This window comes from Cannabis sativa, chromosome 4 (assembly GCF_029168945.1).
Source record: "Cannabis sativa cultivar Pink pepper isolate KNU-18-1 chromosome 4, ASM2916894v1, whole genome shotgun sequence".
Classification (NCBI taxonomy): domain Eukaryota; kingdom Viridiplantae; phylum Streptophyta; class Magnoliopsida; order Rosales; family Cannabaceae; genus Cannabis; species Cannabis sativa.
This window is the reverse complement of record NC_083604.1, coordinates 82,660,599-82,677,355: the sequence shown is the minus strand read 5'-3', so window position 1 is coordinate 82,677,355 and position 16,757 is coordinate 82,660,599. Positions and strand designations below refer to the sequence as shown.

The window sequence follows — 16,757 nt, the reverse complement described above, 5'->3', positions numbered from 1 at the left end:
CCTATTTTATTTTATTAATTTTTATTTCTTAAAAAGAAAAGGTGATTGAAAATGAAGGAAAGCAACTTCATGGTGGTGTTGTTCCGTGGGGCCCATCATGAGTAATGGGCCATGAAGCCCAATATGATAAGACAGACAGAGACAGACAGACAGGAGAGGATAGTAAGGATTTAGTTTGTTCCAGCGATGAACACGGCATTCAATTCATTCTTTACTACAATTAATTAATATGTTCAATCATAATAGACTATACAGACTATATATATATAGTCAAACATACATTTTACTGGTCAAATATACACAAACTAAACATGAAGGAAAGTCACACACATGTACATATACATATATGTATGTATGTAGTGTAGAATATATAGATACGTACATTACATATTCTTTTATATAGGAATAAATACTTGCATATATGTTAAATAATAAATATGGAGTCTGCCCCATATTCTACCTTTTTTAATAGGTTGTATCTGCCTTTAATTTCATCAAATTGCACAATACATCTATAATTAAAATAGTAAATATATTAGCAATTCCTCCTAACATCAGTAATTTTTTATGGCAAGCTGCTTCGGGTGTGCTTCCAACTTATTTACAACTCCAAAAGCGTCATATTTCTGTCAATGTTGACTGCCCTTTGTGCAACTCTAGTACTGAAACTATTCAACATGTATTGGTGGAATGATCGTTTGCAAAGGCTGCTTGGCATCGCAGCATAGTGAACGTCGGGGCTGGGGCTTCAACGTTCAACATCTGGTTGTTGGGAATTTTCACCAGGGGCACGTAGTTGAAATGGAGGAAGCGACGATGGTGAGTTGGGCTATTTGGCGTGCGCGGAATGACTTTGTTTAGCAAAAAAAGAGTTGGCTTGCTTCAAATATTGTAACATCAGCTAGGAACATGCTTGATCAATACAAATTTGCTCAGGAAAGGAAGGGCCTTTCGTTATCTCCTTTGAATGATGGGGGCGGAACTGTGAGCGTTAGATTGCACCTCTGTTAAACAAGATTAAAGTTAATATTGATGGGGCTTTATTTGAACAAGAGGGTCGGTTTGGAGTGGGCTGTGTAGCTCGAGATCATCATGGAACCATGGTAGAAGCTTTCAAGAAGGGAAAGGTTGGATATGTCCAACCCGAAATTGCTGAGATCATAGGCATCAAAGAAGCGTTGAGTTGGATTGCGATTCATCCCTGGGACAGTGTAGTGTTAGAAACGGATAATTTGGTGTGTGTTCAAGCAGTCCAAAGTAAAGTCTTTATGTCCTCACAGTTTGGTCTTATTGTTCAAGATGTTAAGAATTTACTTTTGACTTTATCTTTTGTTGAGTTATGTTTTGTTAAACGATCTGCAAACAAATTGGCTCATTGCTTGACAAGAGACTCTTGTTTCTCTACATATTGTGTGCTTCAATTGAAAAATTGTTCCTCTGAAGTGCGTTCTATTGTTTTGATCAAGTTTATTAATTAATAAATTTCCTAATTAATTCAAAAAAATACTAAATATATTTCCTCATGTAAATTATCTATATATCAATATATTGCTTTAGTCTTTAATTCCTTGATAATTAATTTAAATATATTTGCTTAATTCAGTGTGGTTTAAATTTATGTATATATATTTGATTTGATTTGGATATATATGGATATATGTGTACATATTTAATTAATTTGATGTACCTCATCAGCACCAAGAGCCATGGAGATCAAGTGCAATGATACATAGGAGCTAAATAAGCATTATTATTATTATTATTATTATTATTATTATTATTATTATTATTATTATTATTATTATTATTATTATTAATCATATGAGAAATTTCCTACATATATAACATATTATTCTAAGAAATATTTTGTTATTATGATATTTGAAATAAAAGCCTCATATGATGAACTGGCTGAATGAAAATGGGGAACATGAGCATGTGCAATAATAAGAAAGCTTATATATTTCTCTTTTTAATTTAAAAAATAATAATAAAAAAATTATTATTATTATAGTAAGTGAGGATTTTCATACATGCAATAGGAAGTTAGGAACATAATGATCATGCAAAAATGAGTAATATGTAGGCTCACAGAATAATTATTTTTAATTACACACAAATCTAACTACACCATAACTTTCCAGACGGGTCTGTCTCGATCGAAAGATTCAAAACCAAAACATGAGATGAGAAAAGTTGAAGCCAATCATTCTTCAACCATGAACTGAAAATATAATCAAATTTACCATCGATTAAATCCACAGCTTAGTTTTTATTATAAGCAATTTCAGTTAAGTCAACTAAATGGATTATCAAATCTGCATTCCTCCAATCTGCAATTATTATATTCATATTATTTCAGCTTTTATAATATTTATATGAAAAGAACCATATTCCCAAATAGATAAAAAAAAAATCAACTTGAAATTAGATTAGTGCCCAATCTAAGAGATTATTTTATCATATAACTAAATATGAAAGTATAACTAATTTTACCTAAACAATAAACTAATTATAATTATCCTATTATGTTTATATTGTAATTAAGCTGACTTTTTTGTAGTTTGTTTTATTTATTTATATTGAAAATTTCATAAAAAGGTTAACAAAAAATTCTCAATTTCAATTTTGGAAATCAACTGAGTGGATTATCAAATCTGCATTCCTCTTTGACTTTATTATCAGCTCTGCATTTGGGCGGTCGTTGTACTGTATCTGCAATTATTATATTTATTTTCAATTTAGGAAATTTATCCTATTAAATTAACATGTAATGTAATGTAATGTAATGTAATGTAGGTACGTAGCTAACTCACCCTCCATTTAGCTACATCGGGAGGTTTTCCTGAAATCCCAGAAGAAGAAAAAAAACATACATTGGTATTGTAATTTAGTGGTCTTTAACCTCAGAATCAGATTACTCAGCACAAGTAGATTACCTGTTGAGATATGTCTCTTTAATACTCTTTGCATAGCTTTGTCAATGTCAATGTCAATGAACCTTCAAACATAGAAAGAAACACAACTGGTAAACAATTCATTCAAACAGACACGACACGACACGACACGGGTGATAGATAGAATACAAGATTCCAAACGCTTACCATTTCTCATCGAAGATCGATGATATTTCCTTCCATGAACCATCTTCCAAGAATATATAATTTCCTTCTACTATCACCACTTTGTGCCTGAAAAACGTAATTTAATTTGTTAAAACATTCATATACAAGAATTAAGAGCTACAGCCAAAGTCTATAATATGAGAAAGGCACATATTACTTACTCAAGGGTCACAAAAATATCATCTTCTACTGGATCTCCAACGCCATGGTCAAATGACGGTACAGAAACTGATCCCTGAAAAAACCTTTTGTTTGACGAATATTAGTGAACCCCGAGCTTGCAACTCTCTAGGCAGAGCAAGCAATACTTCTGAATTGGGATTTATAAAATTATTATGAATTGTTAACATCAACCAATCACCTGAGTTTTCAGAGTCTTGAGACATGTAAGAAGTAACTCGGGGTTAAATGTCCATGGAGCTGTAATCACCAACTGGAAATATTAAACTTTTGGTAGCTACAATGTCTTAATCCATCAAATAATGAGTATAGAAATTTCACCTCCCCTTCTTGCATGAGCTTCCTTTGGATTCTAGATACAACAACAAGTGCAATGATTAAAGATGACCAAAACTTATCACAGATATAGAAAGTAGTATTTAATGGTATAAGGCATACTGACTCCCCCACCATTTGGCCCAATATATCACAGGAAGATACAAATTTATTTCACTTAGGAATTTAGGCAATAATTCTCCAAAATTTACAGTGGCCCATATAGTATTTGAATATCTGGATCAAAATATTAACACATTCATCTTTGCCTGTTATTTAGAATCTATTTCAGGGGTTAATTAAATTGGCAGTCTGCAAATTGCAATATAATTCTGGTTGGGGAAAACATAACAAATGAATGAGAAGAAAAACAAACCTCCATTGCATCCAGCTGGGAGCGATAGAGATGGAAGCCGTCCATGGGAAGAACAGCAGCAACATCAGGAGGGTTAACTTGAGAATCCAACGAAGAAGCTTTCTGTGGCCATAATTTGTTTACCCGTTTCACCACTTCTGATGCTAGAGTAGTCTTTCCAGCACCAGGAGGACCAGCCAGACCAACAATATATCTGCATCGCAGTTTCAAACAGGTTTAATCAGCGATAAGCAATATATAAAACAGTAGAGCCATTAATAGTGTTGAACTGTTGCCTTTAATCTATTAGAACTTGGACTTTGTTTATATTTTCTACCAAGTCCATGTACAAGTGACTTGACCATTGTTAATTAAGGCGCCATGTCTCACATACACAATAACTATTCTCGGACTACAGATATTAAAAGAGTGTAAGTTCATAGAGCTGTGAGGAAGATCTAATGTGCACATGAGACATTCTTCATGATGGATTAAGCCTACTCGAGGATTTCCATGAGCGTAGAGCACCTTAGCTGAACCGCGTAAAAATTTTATGTGAATCTTTTGTGTTACTTTTAAGGTTTACAAATATGAGAAATAGAGAATGCAAAGTTTGATCAACAGAAGTTAACAAGCAGAAATGACTTTGGCTTACGTACACTGCAGCACATAATTCAAGATGCTATTATTGGGAAAAGAACCTAGATCTTAGCGTGAACTGATACAAACAGCGCGCAATGCCATCATTCTAAGTCTCGATGAAAATATTCTTTGTTACATGGCTATGGCCGAAACTGATTAAAACAGCAGGCAGTGCCAATCAATTGTTCTTGAAGCAGAAGTTGTATTCTTGGTTGGAAGATGACACCAGGAAGACAAATGAAAGATAATTTACATTACATGATAATTCTTAATCTAGAGTAGAGAATATAGAGATCAGGAATGATGACAAGGACAAAGCCAATCATGTTATTGAACTCTCACAAGTACCCTCATAGAAATATGTATGAACACACTGTGGAGATACAAATTACAATGATGAATGGCAATGATTCCTTTATATTGGATTAAGTCAAGTATACTCCAAATGGACAAGGGAAATGATTTTTGAAGTTATAAGAAGCTAAAGCTTACTTGAAATTGGGGTCAGCTGTAACTGCAGCTGTTGGAACAAGACGTTTTGCTAAGGCATCATAGACGTCTTCAATAGAGCTTCAACCAAAGAAATCAAAAGGGTCAACAATGTTCAAGAGTTGAACTATCATTATTAATTAAGGCTGCTCAAGTCCAAATACAAATCTTAAGAACATTAATAAATATGGCTAACCAACCTGCCCTCTACTGCTAAAGACTCCTTCTTTTGACAATAAATAACCTGTAAATGAAAACACCTTCAGATAGTGTTAACTTAGCTCTAAATCCCAGAAAAAAAAAATATACAGAAAAAAAAAAATAAAAGAGAAAGCTTTACATAGTTATTGTTCCGAGACAGTGAAAGAGTGTGATGATGATGATGGGAAAATAAAGGGTGTCCCATTGTTTTGAGTGAAAATAGATCCCATTGACAAAGTTTTGCTCTTGAATCTGATGCATATACATATACATATATATATATATATATAGAGAGAGAGAGAGAGAGAGAGAGAGAGAGAGAGAAATTATCAATTGAATTTCATATCAATTTATGTGCAAAACTGAAAGCTATAAAATTGAATTGAATTGAATATTGAGAGAGAGAGAGAGAGAGAGAGAGAGAGAGAGAGAGAGAGAGAGACCTGTTGGTGTTGAGAGAGGGCGTATGGAAAGATTGGGTTTGGGGGAAGAGAGAGTTAGAGAAAGCTCCATCACCGGAACCGAATAGGAGACAATCGAGAAGAGAAGAGAAAGCTTTTTCCTTTTTCTTTTTCGTTCTTTTTTTTTTTTTGGTTATGTTATTATTTTTCTAAATAAAGCATTAAGGCATTTAACTATAGTACATCTACATATAATTATTAATTAATTCTAATGATGAAATATTTGCTTTCAACATAATCAACATATCACATATATATCATCAATATTTGTACCAAATACATGAGATTGGGAGCTTTAAAATAAGATATGTACACCAATAAATTACACATGATAATGTGAATAGTTTAAATAATTTTGGGTAGAATTTTGTTTATATATTTAAATATGTAAAAAGGGAAAGATGATTTGGTATTTTTGTTTGAAATTTCTAGTTAAATTCCACATTTTTACTTTCTTTGAAGGCCTAATGTAAGGAAGATTTACTCCAGAAAATGAAATATTCTTTCTTCTCTACTTTACCAATTAATAAAAAAAAAATCCCAAATGTTCAAAATTTATTAAGAGTAATGGAGGTGGAAATTCAAAGTTTTGTTTTGATGAAAATTAAATTGCTTTACTATGGTTAAAAAGTGGCTCCTCCTACATAATGGTTTGATGGTCACAAACTCATCAACAATTGAAACTACGTTCTCTAAATTTAAACAGAAAGCTGTGCTTTTATCACATCAAAAGTGCTTTAGTTTTGCACCAAAAAGTACATATCTTGATCCTTGTAATATTGTTCAAATTACAAAAAATGTGGTACCATACTAAAACAGTCATTCTCAAATAGACAAGTATTAAATGGAATGGAAAAGTTTTCCATGAGAAAGATTTTATTTCATTCCTCAACTCCAACATTCTTCTCTGATTCCATTAACAATTAATTGATCAAGCTTATGATCATTTGGCTGAAAGTCATTCTCAAAAGAGAGGCTTTGCTATCGAACCCAAAACAAAAAATAAAGACAAGTATTCTTCGGAAATGTTTTCCATGAGAAAGATTTTATTTCATTTTTTAACATTTTTTCCGATTGCATTAATAATTGAATCAAGCTTTAGTCGTAGCTGCCCCTGCTTTCGCAAGGTCTTCAAGTGCCTTTAAGATCTGTGGCTCGCTTAGACCTTCTAAACGCACACCCCTCTCTACACCCATGTCTGCTCAGAAACCAAATGACACAGATTATATGATGATTATGTTCAGTATTCCCATTAGAATTTACTAAAGAACTAGAAAATAAACTACAATGTATGTTCATGTTCATGCTTATGCTAGCAAGAGCAGCATAGCTTTTAATCAACAAATCCTTAGCTTAAAAGGTCGTGTTAAAGAGATAACTTTAAGGTGGTCTGTAACTTCAAGAACAGCAATTATCACAATTTACCACTGGTTTCCAAATGAAAATGAATAAAACAAATTGATGAATCTCCAGGTCTTGGTGTTGGGTTGCATGTGGTAACCCTAGTTTTAAATAAAAACAACAAAACATAATAAAATCTGCCTCCTACAGCGGCTGCGTCACAGCTTCAAAAGTAAGAGCTAAGAAAATTTCCTCATACATGCAACATTTAGCAGATTCAATGAATTAATTTCAAAATTCAAAGCATTTTTTGGAAAGAAAAGAACAGTGTAATAGTCTAGAATATCTTAGGATGCCTATTTCTCCCACTGTAATTCTAATAAACCAAGGACTTTCTCTTCCTGTAATTCCCAATTCCATTATATCATTTTAGGATTGCTACCAGATATTATCAAGTATAAAACTTTCCAATTCAATAAGATACCTATAATTTTCAGTATCAAAACATTATCAGATTTATATCCTTTTTGGCTCAACCACACACATTTTTATATTAAAATGTCAGAATTTTCTGGCTAAGTTCACCAAATCTAAAAGAAAAACTTTAGTTTGAAATCCATGGAATAAACTAAAAAGACCAAGAGAAGCATAGAAAATACCATATCTTGCCCATAATTGGGGTTCAACTCCCCTGCACTCCCGGATCAAGAATGGAAGCTTGGGGTTCAATGCTTTCAAATCCTGGTAGTTTTTCTCTACAAATGCTCTGCCAAAAAAAGAGCACAAACCATTTCTCTAAGTCATTAACAAAAGTTCTACAAATTTTTATATGATTTTTTAGTAATTTAATATGATCCACTACTCAAAATTCAATGTGGCCATGGATGAAAGTTCTTGTAGTTTAAATTACTATGAATCAGCCTAAATGGGTACAAAAGTCAAATAATATTACACATTAAAGTAAGAAATGAGAAAAGAATGAAGACCTGGTGGCAGAGCTCGCAGGGGACGATTGGCAGAACAGAACCCTAAGCTCCTTCAAATTCTTTGATAATTGTCCTCTCCATGCCATTTTTGTTTTTGCTCTGATTCTGAAGACATGGAATATTATCAACCAGACCAGATCAACAAAAATAATTCTAATAAACAGAGAGCATGAATGAATTTCACAGTGAGAATATCTCTCTATACAAAATAAAACAAAACAGAAAGAATCACTTTAGAGAAAACTCAAATCAAACAACCAGACAATAAAGGTGTATTTAATCTTCATTAGCAGCCTCAAAGCTCAAAAGCCTCAAAGTTTAAACCAGACTAACAAAACAGTACCTTTTGTGAGTTGTGAGTGAAACGGAATTCCTCCTCTCCGATCTCCGATCTCCGATCAGATGGTGAACGAGGTTGATAGTATTTCTAGGGTACCGAATTAACGATAGAGAGAGAGAGAGAGAAGAATAAGAACAAGTTGTGCTGTGACTTTGGTTTATAATTGGGCTTGGGCTTCTTCTATTGGGCCTAACTCAAACAATACCAACATACCCACTCTTTTATTAAAACTACCCATATATATTTTTATTTATTTTTTGTAATTGATTTGATCGTAATTTAGAAAAGAAAAACAATAAAGGCAATAATTTCCCTCTTCTTCTTAGGGAAATTTGAAATTTTATACTTACATGGAAAATTTTCCCTTAAACCCTAGATACCCTATATTGGTAAGATGGGACAATATTTTGTTGATTCCCAAATACCCCCCTCATTCAAACTCCTCTCTCTTTCCCCTCTTCCTCTCTTTCTCTCTGTGTCTCGCGAATCCCACACTTAAATTTTTGGGATTTCAAGTTCGGGTCCGATGGGCCCGATGTCGTCCGATTGCACACAAAAACTACTTAAATTTTTGAGTTTTTAAGGTCGGGTCCGATAGGCCCATCGGACGGCATCGGACCCGACCTTAAAAACCTAGAATTTAAGTGCTTTGTGTGCCCATCGGATGGCATCAGGCCCCATCGGACCCGACCCCTGAAAAACCCAAAAAAAAATCGACATTCGACAAAAAACTCATACCATTGTCAACCCTATTAACTAACAGATCTCTTCCTAAATCTAACCCTAACTAACAGATTTCACACAAAATTGCAACATATTAATCTATTTCATAAATTTAAGCATCAAAAATTGAAGGAAAAAATTGAACAAAAAAAAATGAGGGTTGGGGCAGTCGGGTGTGGGCAGCCTGCGTGGACGGTGGGGGTGGTCGGGTGTGGGCGGCCGGCATGGACAGTGTGGGCAGTCTTCGTCAAAGTCCGGTGTGCGTGGTGACGGTCGGAATGGTTGGTGGGTTTCCTGCGATGGGGTTTCGGGCGAAGAGGCAAAGAGACAGAGTGAGTTTGAAGAAAGGAGAGAGAAATGGTTTGGGATTTTGAGAGGGGTATTTTTGGAATTTACGTAAAATGGTCCTATTTTAAAAGTTACCCATACTTTTTGTTCTCCTAACCAATTATGCCTTAAAACATGCATAAAAAAATCAAATTTCCCTTTTATTATTCATAATTTGTTCGAATTTTCAGAAATATATTATTGTACATGTCATTACTATTGAACCTAAAATAACTTTATTTATGTTTAATTATGTAAAAAAGTGAAGATGATTTGGTATTTTTATTTGATATTTTTCTTTTCATTTTCTTTTGTAATTAGTTTAAATAATAGCATGATTTATTTTTGACAAAGTTGGAAGAAAATCATCCAAATGGGTTTGAGCAAAATGCTTTTGAATGTCCTTAGAGGATTTAGGGGTAAACTAAACCGCCAATAAAGCTATTAGTTGTGTATGTTTTTCGGATAGATAAATAACTTACTAATTAGAATTCTATTTCTTTTTTCTTTGAGATGTCTAATCCTTTAACCTCCATAACAAAAAATCAATATGAAATTATAAAATTTTCAAATTAATCATAATGAATTTTTATTGTGCCACAATTATGATTGTATAGTGTACAAAACAACTATAATATTCGTTTTATGGTTACATCATTTTTCCTCACGGATCTCATCACTCAAATCTCTTTTGCTTCGTCATCTTTCTTATTTGCATATAGGAAGAGCGGCAAGGAGGGAATCGTCTGAACCATGGAAGCTTCGATCAAGTGAAAATATAATTTTAAAAGTATTTTTACTTGTTTAATTAAAAATATAAAATAAATGTTTAAAAAATTATATCCTAAGAACACTCCTATCAACTTCTCTACTCTTTCATTTAAAATAAATTATCAAAACCTCATTTTTTTGTATATTACTATTCTACTCTTTTATTTAAAATAGATTATCAAAACCTCATTTTTTTGTATATTACTATTAGTGCATAGCACCATCTATAAGTGGCAGTGTATAAATAATGAACTATATTTTATAATAGATCATATTCCTTATTTTCATTTGTCATAGTAATAGAAATTGTTGGCTGTCCAAATTAGATGGTAACCCTAGTTTTTTAAACTACATAAGGTCAAATTTTTAAAAAGGGCACTTCAAAAGACTCAACAAATAGGTTTCTTATTTGATGGAATGGAAGACTTAGTCAAATAACAACTTTTTTAGGAATGTCTAATTTAACAAAGGATAATCAATGGAGCATTGAATGAATAAATAAGCATAACAAAATCAATATAATGCATTTAAAGTATTTTCAAATACTATTTCATTGATGATATATTTGTAGTCTAAATTCGACTCTAAGATCATAATTGACAAATTGAAGAAAGAAAAGAGTAGTGCAACATAGTGATATAGCAGTAGTAAGGAATACATATCTTTATTAGAATTAGAATCATGAGATATATATATAATCAAAGAGTTCCCACCAAAGTTTCAATATGGTTTGGGGTTGGGGTTCAATGATATTCTACAAGGCAGGCACCAACCAACCCCTCATTTTTTCTTTTCTTTTCTGTTTTAATATATATATATAATTATATATATATTTATATATAAAACTACTGCAGTCTGCTCATGGCCTTGGAGAAAATAATAATGAGTAAAGAAACAACAGAAACAGCCTCTGCCATGTTATACGGCAAAAATGTTCAGAAGAGAGGATATGTTAATCAGCTTAGCTTACAATAACATTGCATTTTCGCCTTTCAACCCTTCTTCGCTTTGAATCATCATCATATGACTGCCAAGAAAACAATGTCAAACTGATGTAAGTAAAGATTATACACTTTCAAAGTGTAAACACATGATGTAAATACAAAACCAAAAAAAAAAATACCTGTGCATTGAGAAAGAGAGGAACCCGAATCCTCTTTGAGCCATCACCAAATCGTTTGGACAGTATAACATTTCCAAATGTTTCAGTACGGTTATTTACCTATTATCATTTTTTTAAAAATAAACAGTGTTAGAAAACTTGATATTGCAGCATAGACTGAAAACAAAATGAAACTATATATACACATGTATGAATAAAACATGGTTTGAATTTTTGTTGGGATTTAAACGGGATAGATTTGTTTGTAAAATGTGTATTTACCTGAGTCTGAACAGTTCCAACTAGCAAAGTCTTGCAACCAGTTGCATGCACACATTCTAATTTGGGGCACTGAAGTGACAATTTCTCTGTAAATGGACGCAGGAATTAATATCAACTAACTGATAAAGCCAGATTAATTCACAAAGGCTAAGATGATAAAATAAAATAGAGTACCTGGCTGCAAATTTGTACAAGAGTTCAGATTCAGATCAATGAGTTCTGGACAGTTTAGATACAAAGCCTGCAATTGGATTCTGAAACTTAAGATCCAAAGAACCGTATACAAGTAAAAACAGCTTTCTTGCTAAGTTTTAGAAACTCACGTTCAAGCCAGAACAACCCCACAAGCTTAGTTTTTTTAAACGGCTATGTTTAATGATCAGATTCTGGTAAATATGTGAGACTGTGGCATTGCATGTTTTCTGCACTTCACAATCACTATTTTCATCTGTTGTAGGATCTGAAGAGTTGGGATCACATATGACCATGCCACAGTCCATGAGTTCGAGGAAGGGCAACTGTGCTGTGGCAAATTGAATACCACCTGCCAATATTAACAAACATTAATAAAATAAGGTTTGAAAAGACAAAGGGCAAAACAAAATTTCTATTCATTATCTTAGAGCAAAGACAAGGCAATTACTTGAAGTAATGTTTGGACAAAGAGCGACAAGGAACCTCGTAAGAGTGTCTGGGAACACATTGCAGATCATTCCAATCCCATTATCACTGATACCAGACCTGAACTCAGATAGGACACAAAATATTGCGTTAGAAAACATTAAAGGAAAAAGATGTCATTATGAATTTCATACTCATTTGAGTTCGCAACCATTGCATGAGTTAAATTCACAATCACCTTTATAATGCAAATGGAATTGGAAACATACCCACTAAGATCAAGCAGCTCTAAATTTGGGTAACTTTCAGCAATGGCAGCAACTGAAGCATCAGTGATTTCAGAACCAAGAACAAGAGAAAGCATTCTTAAGCCCCTGCATATGGAGAACCAAACCATACTATTAGCCTCTTCGCATATTTTTATTCATAGTTAGAAACTGATTTTTGTTTTCAATTATCTTAAGCCGTGATAATTGCACATCAGTTTATGGTCAAAAAATGGAACTAGCATTACACGTGATAAGTCAAACGTTTACAAAGCTTGAGGAAAAGAAAAAAAGCACAGTCTACCAACCTTAAGTGGGCGGCTGTAAGGGCAAGTACGACTGGATGAGATAACCGGATAGAAGCAATGTGAATGTTTTGCAACCTTGGACAACCCCTTCCCAGAGATTCAGCCATGCTAATAAGGTCGGTATTATCATTTTCTTGGCGAGAAAATTCCAAAGAAATCTCTTTAAGACTTGGACAATTAAAAACCTGTGCCAAAACAAATGGATAAGTAACTAATAACACTAAGAATTACTTTTTTATATATAAAAGATCCACAAAAATAAGAGACTAAAAATGTGGATGATCACCATCTTAGACAGAGAGCAAAGATCTGAAAGCCAAAGAGTAGTAAGACATGGTGAACTAAGAACAAAACCACCAAGATTGGAACACCCCTCAACCTTAAGACTTTTCAGCATTCGTCGATCAGCAATAAAACGGCCTAACTCATCACTGCATTTCAAATCACAAAGAAAGATAATGAACCAATATTATTCTCATAGCACGAGAGTAACTTTCCATTAGATAGGAACACAAATCAACAGGAGTTACTACCAAATCTAGCATAAAAGAAAATAATTAGCTAATTTGTTTAGATATAACATAAATCCTAAGCACTATCATCTACTTACAATTGCAACCTTAGCTTGAGCCAAAAACAGGATAGGAAAGATCAGAAATTTACCCAGTGATACGATTGACGGCAGCATCAGAAGTAGAGATCTCCATGTATTCAAGATTTGGGCATGAAAATGCAACACAGGCCAGCATCGTCGCATCCAGATCACTACACCAAACCGAAAGAAACCACAGTTAATATCAAAAGAAAAACTTTGAACTATCAATGAATCTCTGATAGTGCAACATAGAAATTTCACCAACTTGACGATGATCAAGCACAAAGCCATGAGCTTTCACCAATGACTAGTTTATTTGATTAAGAATTTAGATCAAACGGTGCATATAATCATTTCTGTATAGATCGAGCATTGTGAGGTCATTTATAACCGTTGTCTATGCAAGTGAAGTTCCTGCTTGGTTAAGTTTATTGTTTGTCCTTTACTTGTTGAATTCTTTTCTTTCATTTTTCTTAAATTGTTCAGTTTGTGTTTACTATCTTAAATCATTCAACTTAATCTTCAAAGTTCATCTCAACACTGAAACCATCCAAAAAAATCCAGATCTGACAAAATCAACCCCCGTATTAAAATCGTATACCTTTCCATTCTCAAAGAGAGATTGACAAGCCCAGGGCACTTGTGCAACATTGATCCAACCAATCCAACCTGAGCTCTCGACGGAACCCTAAGTTTCAAAACTTCCGCCGCCTTCCATAACTTCTTAGTCATCTCTCTCCAACCCTTACAAACCTTCGCCGCCGAAAGCAACCCCGCCGGCGGCAACCTTCTCAGCACCTCCCACAAGCAACTCACCGGTAAGCCACCAGAAACCAGATCAGCATCCATCTCCATCATCGGATCAACAAACTCATCATCATCGCTCTCCGCTTGCTCAAACCGACCACCACCGTCGCCGCCGCCGCCGCCACCACCATTATCAACATCATCAAACGACAACGCTCTACGTAGTTGGGAGTAGGGCTGACGTGGCGGCGGCGGATGTCTATTAGTAGAGAGAGAGTACTCGGCAGATACATCGCCGGTAGATTCAGTAGGCGTAGTATCGCCTCCTCCTCCACCTCCGCCGCTGCTGACGTGGCAGGAGTGACCTTTCTTTGGAAGACCACAACGGCCACAGCTGTAACTCCCTCGCTTCTTTCCACGCTTCTGCTCGCTCAAGGATGGTGTGTAGGCGGCGACGGATTCTCCGGCTGCCGGAAAATGGGGCTGGCGGCTGCGATATTGGTGCATGGGTATAGAGAGAGAAAGAGAGAGAGGTTTTAGAGAGAGAAAGTTAGAGCGGGAGTGAAATGAGTGTGGGAAAGCCAAATAAAATAGAGAGCGTGGGAATGTTAATATAACGCGGGAGATGTCCAATTTTTCGCGCGCTGCTTTTAAACAATAAAAAAGAAAATGAAAAGCCTGTCAAATTACCAAAATGTCCCTGTTTTTATATCTGTTGCTGTGTACTCTACTTGGGTTTGGTTGTAAAATTGTATATATAAACGTTTTTTTTATTATTCTTCTTCAATTTAAGTAAATATTTTCCAGCCTTTATTGTTGTTGAATTTTTTTATCACTCGAAAAAAGAGAGAGAAACTATGGTTCAGAGATTTGTAATTTATGGAAAGTGCTATTTTGGTATATTTTATTTGAACATAAATATAAATAATATAAATAGAATTGTGTATTTATTGTTGGCCACTTGAAATTCTTTTTTTACATGTTAGTTTTTCTGAGAAGGTAATAATATCTTGTAATGAAATTAAAATTATTGTACATAGAGATTTTGTATTATTTTAATGTGCTTTTACTCTGAGGAATTTTATTTTATTAGTAGATATAAGAAAGAAAAAAAGGTTAAATATGTAATTGGTGATGTTTCAATTTTAATAATAAATTAATTAATGGTGTGTTTTAATTATATATATTTGGTAGGTAGATTAGAAAGAAAGGGTGGTGAGATTTGGTGAAAGTGCTCCAAATCCAAATCACCACAATTAGAGCAATTTATTATGTTCTATCTTCAAAATCAAATCATCATTAGGTTTTGAAATTAATGATGATGGGAAATTAAGCCAAATAATATACATTATGTTTTTCTTACAATTTGAATGATAAATATTTAAAGAAAACAAAATGGAATATAACTTTGTTTTGTTAGTGTTAGGACATAGTAATTAAATTACAAAATAAGTAATTAAGGATGGCCGGCGGCATAGGTATAGATTTTGAGTTATTTTTAATTTTGTGTTAATTGTATGGTTAATATATAATTAAAAAGAATTGTAATTAAAAAAAAAAAAAGAATTGTAATTGCCACTGCCATGCCAGCCATGCCTAACGTTAACATCTCATTTTCCATACATACAATATATATTTTCCATATTATATAATATACAAAATCACGTGATACACTATTGCCACACACTCATCAATACCATAATATTACCGTTGTTACTGTACAAAAATTAATGAATATTAATATTTTCCTTTTAATAATAACTCTATTATTCTAGTACTTCATCACTCTACTGGCTATATGTATATTATTAATATTGTTTATTGTATTGTATTGTAAATAATAGTAATTTTGGCCCATCAATAAATAAGACATCCTATTATGATTCATGAAGAGTTCAACTACTAGAGGCCTAACTAATAGGCACGACTGTACAAATTATAATTATAAAGCAAACTAGAATTTTTGTTGTGGATTTTTTAAATTGTCGGATTTAAGAATTTTTGTCAAATTTCATTCAATTTTTTGCCAATGTGAAAAATTGGTTGCAATATTTATAAACCTTTTTTTATATATACAAAAAAAGATGTTCACTTTTAAACTAATGTTTAAATTTTGTGAGATACATTAAAGGTTTGTTTGACACAATTTTTGAAAAAGTTAAAAGTTATTTTTTAAAAAAGTTGTGTTGAAAGAATGTTTGGTAACCTGTTGAAAGATATCTTATTAAAAAATTGGGTAAATAGTGGCATAAGTACCCAAAGTTTTAGGTTTGTAAGTAGCATAAACCTAATAATTTTTTTTAGTGGCATAAGTACCCAATGTTTATAAAACTGTAATTTTCTTCCAGTTTCATCAGTACAGACTATGTTATTGTCTTAAACAGGACATATATAAGATCCAAATTTTAGATTATTTGTTCTGGACGAAAAATATGTAGTATCAGTTACTTCCAAATCTTTTTTTAATAAATTTAAAACAGAGTCTGTACTGACGAAAATAGAGAAAAAATACAGTGTTACAAACATTGGGTACTTATGCCACCAAAAAAAATCATTGGATTTATGCCGCTTACAAACTCA

At 33.3% G+C, this 16,757-nt stretch overlaps 3 protein-coding genes across 4 annotated transcripts; all 3 read right to left on the bottom strand.

Annotated features, from left to right (window-relative positions):
* Nucleotides 1-2,027: 2,027 nt before the first annotated feature.
* Nucleotides 2,028-6,038, bottom strand: LOC115715266 (putative uridine kinase C227.14). Of its 2 annotated transcripts, none has more exons than XM_061115022.1 (12): nt 5,751-6,034; nt 5,447-5,559; nt 5,307-5,350; nt 5,110-5,187; nt 3,997-4,189; nt 3,627-3,657; nt 3,487-3,545; nt 3,287-3,360; nt 3,105-3,191; nt 2,940-3,001; nt 2,817-2,845; nt 2,028-2,224 (listed from the first exon to the last, which is right to left on the bottom strand). In XM_061115022.1, the coding sequence occupies exons 1-12, from the start codon at nt 5,818-5,820 to the stop codon at nt 2,207-2,209; spliced, it is 858 nt and encodes a 285-aa protein (XP_060971005.1). In that variant the 5' UTR covers nt 5,821-6,034; the 3' UTR covers nt 2,028-2,206. The 2 variants fall into 2 exon arrangements, with proteins under 2 accessions (XP_060971005.1, XP_030499969.2); XM_030644109.2 differs by lacking the exon at nt 2,028-2,224 and adding an exon at nt 2,428-2,715 and having other exon boundaries at nt 5,751-6,038.
* A 427-nt stretch (nt 6,039-6,465) lies between these two features.
* On the bottom strand, nt 6,466-8,621 carry LOC115714894 (NADH dehydrogenase [ubiquinone] 1 alpha subcomplex subunit 2). The gene is made up of 4 exons (XM_030643653.2): nt 8,439-8,621; nt 8,096-8,200; nt 7,769-7,875; nt 6,466-6,966 (listed from the first exon to the last, which is right to left on the bottom strand). Exons 2-4 carry the CDS (start codon nt 8,179-8,181, stop codon nt 6,860-6,862), a joined length of 300 nt encoding a protein of 99 aa, XP_030499513.2. The 5' UTR covers nt 8,182-8,200; nt 8,439-8,621; the 3' UTR covers nt 6,466-6,859.
* A 2,274-nt stretch (nt 8,622-10,895) lies between these two features.
* Nucleotides 10,896-14,784, bottom strand: LOC115715069 (F-box/LRR-repeat protein 17). Its single transcript, XM_030643862.2, has 11 exons — nt 14,032-14,784; nt 13,499-13,600; nt 13,122-13,266; nt 12,836-13,020; nt 12,531-12,635; nt 12,284-12,381; nt 11,964-12,184; nt 11,815-11,881; nt 11,641-11,726; nt 11,380-11,478; nt 10,896-11,283 (listed from the first exon to the last, which is right to left on the bottom strand). The coding sequence occupies exons 1-11, from the start codon at nt 14,682-14,684 to the stop codon at nt 11,218-11,220; spliced, it is 1,827 nt and encodes a 608-aa protein (XP_030499722.1). The 5' UTR covers nt 14,685-14,784; the 3' UTR covers nt 10,896-11,217.
* Nucleotides 14,785-16,757: the final 1,973 nt, after the last annotated feature.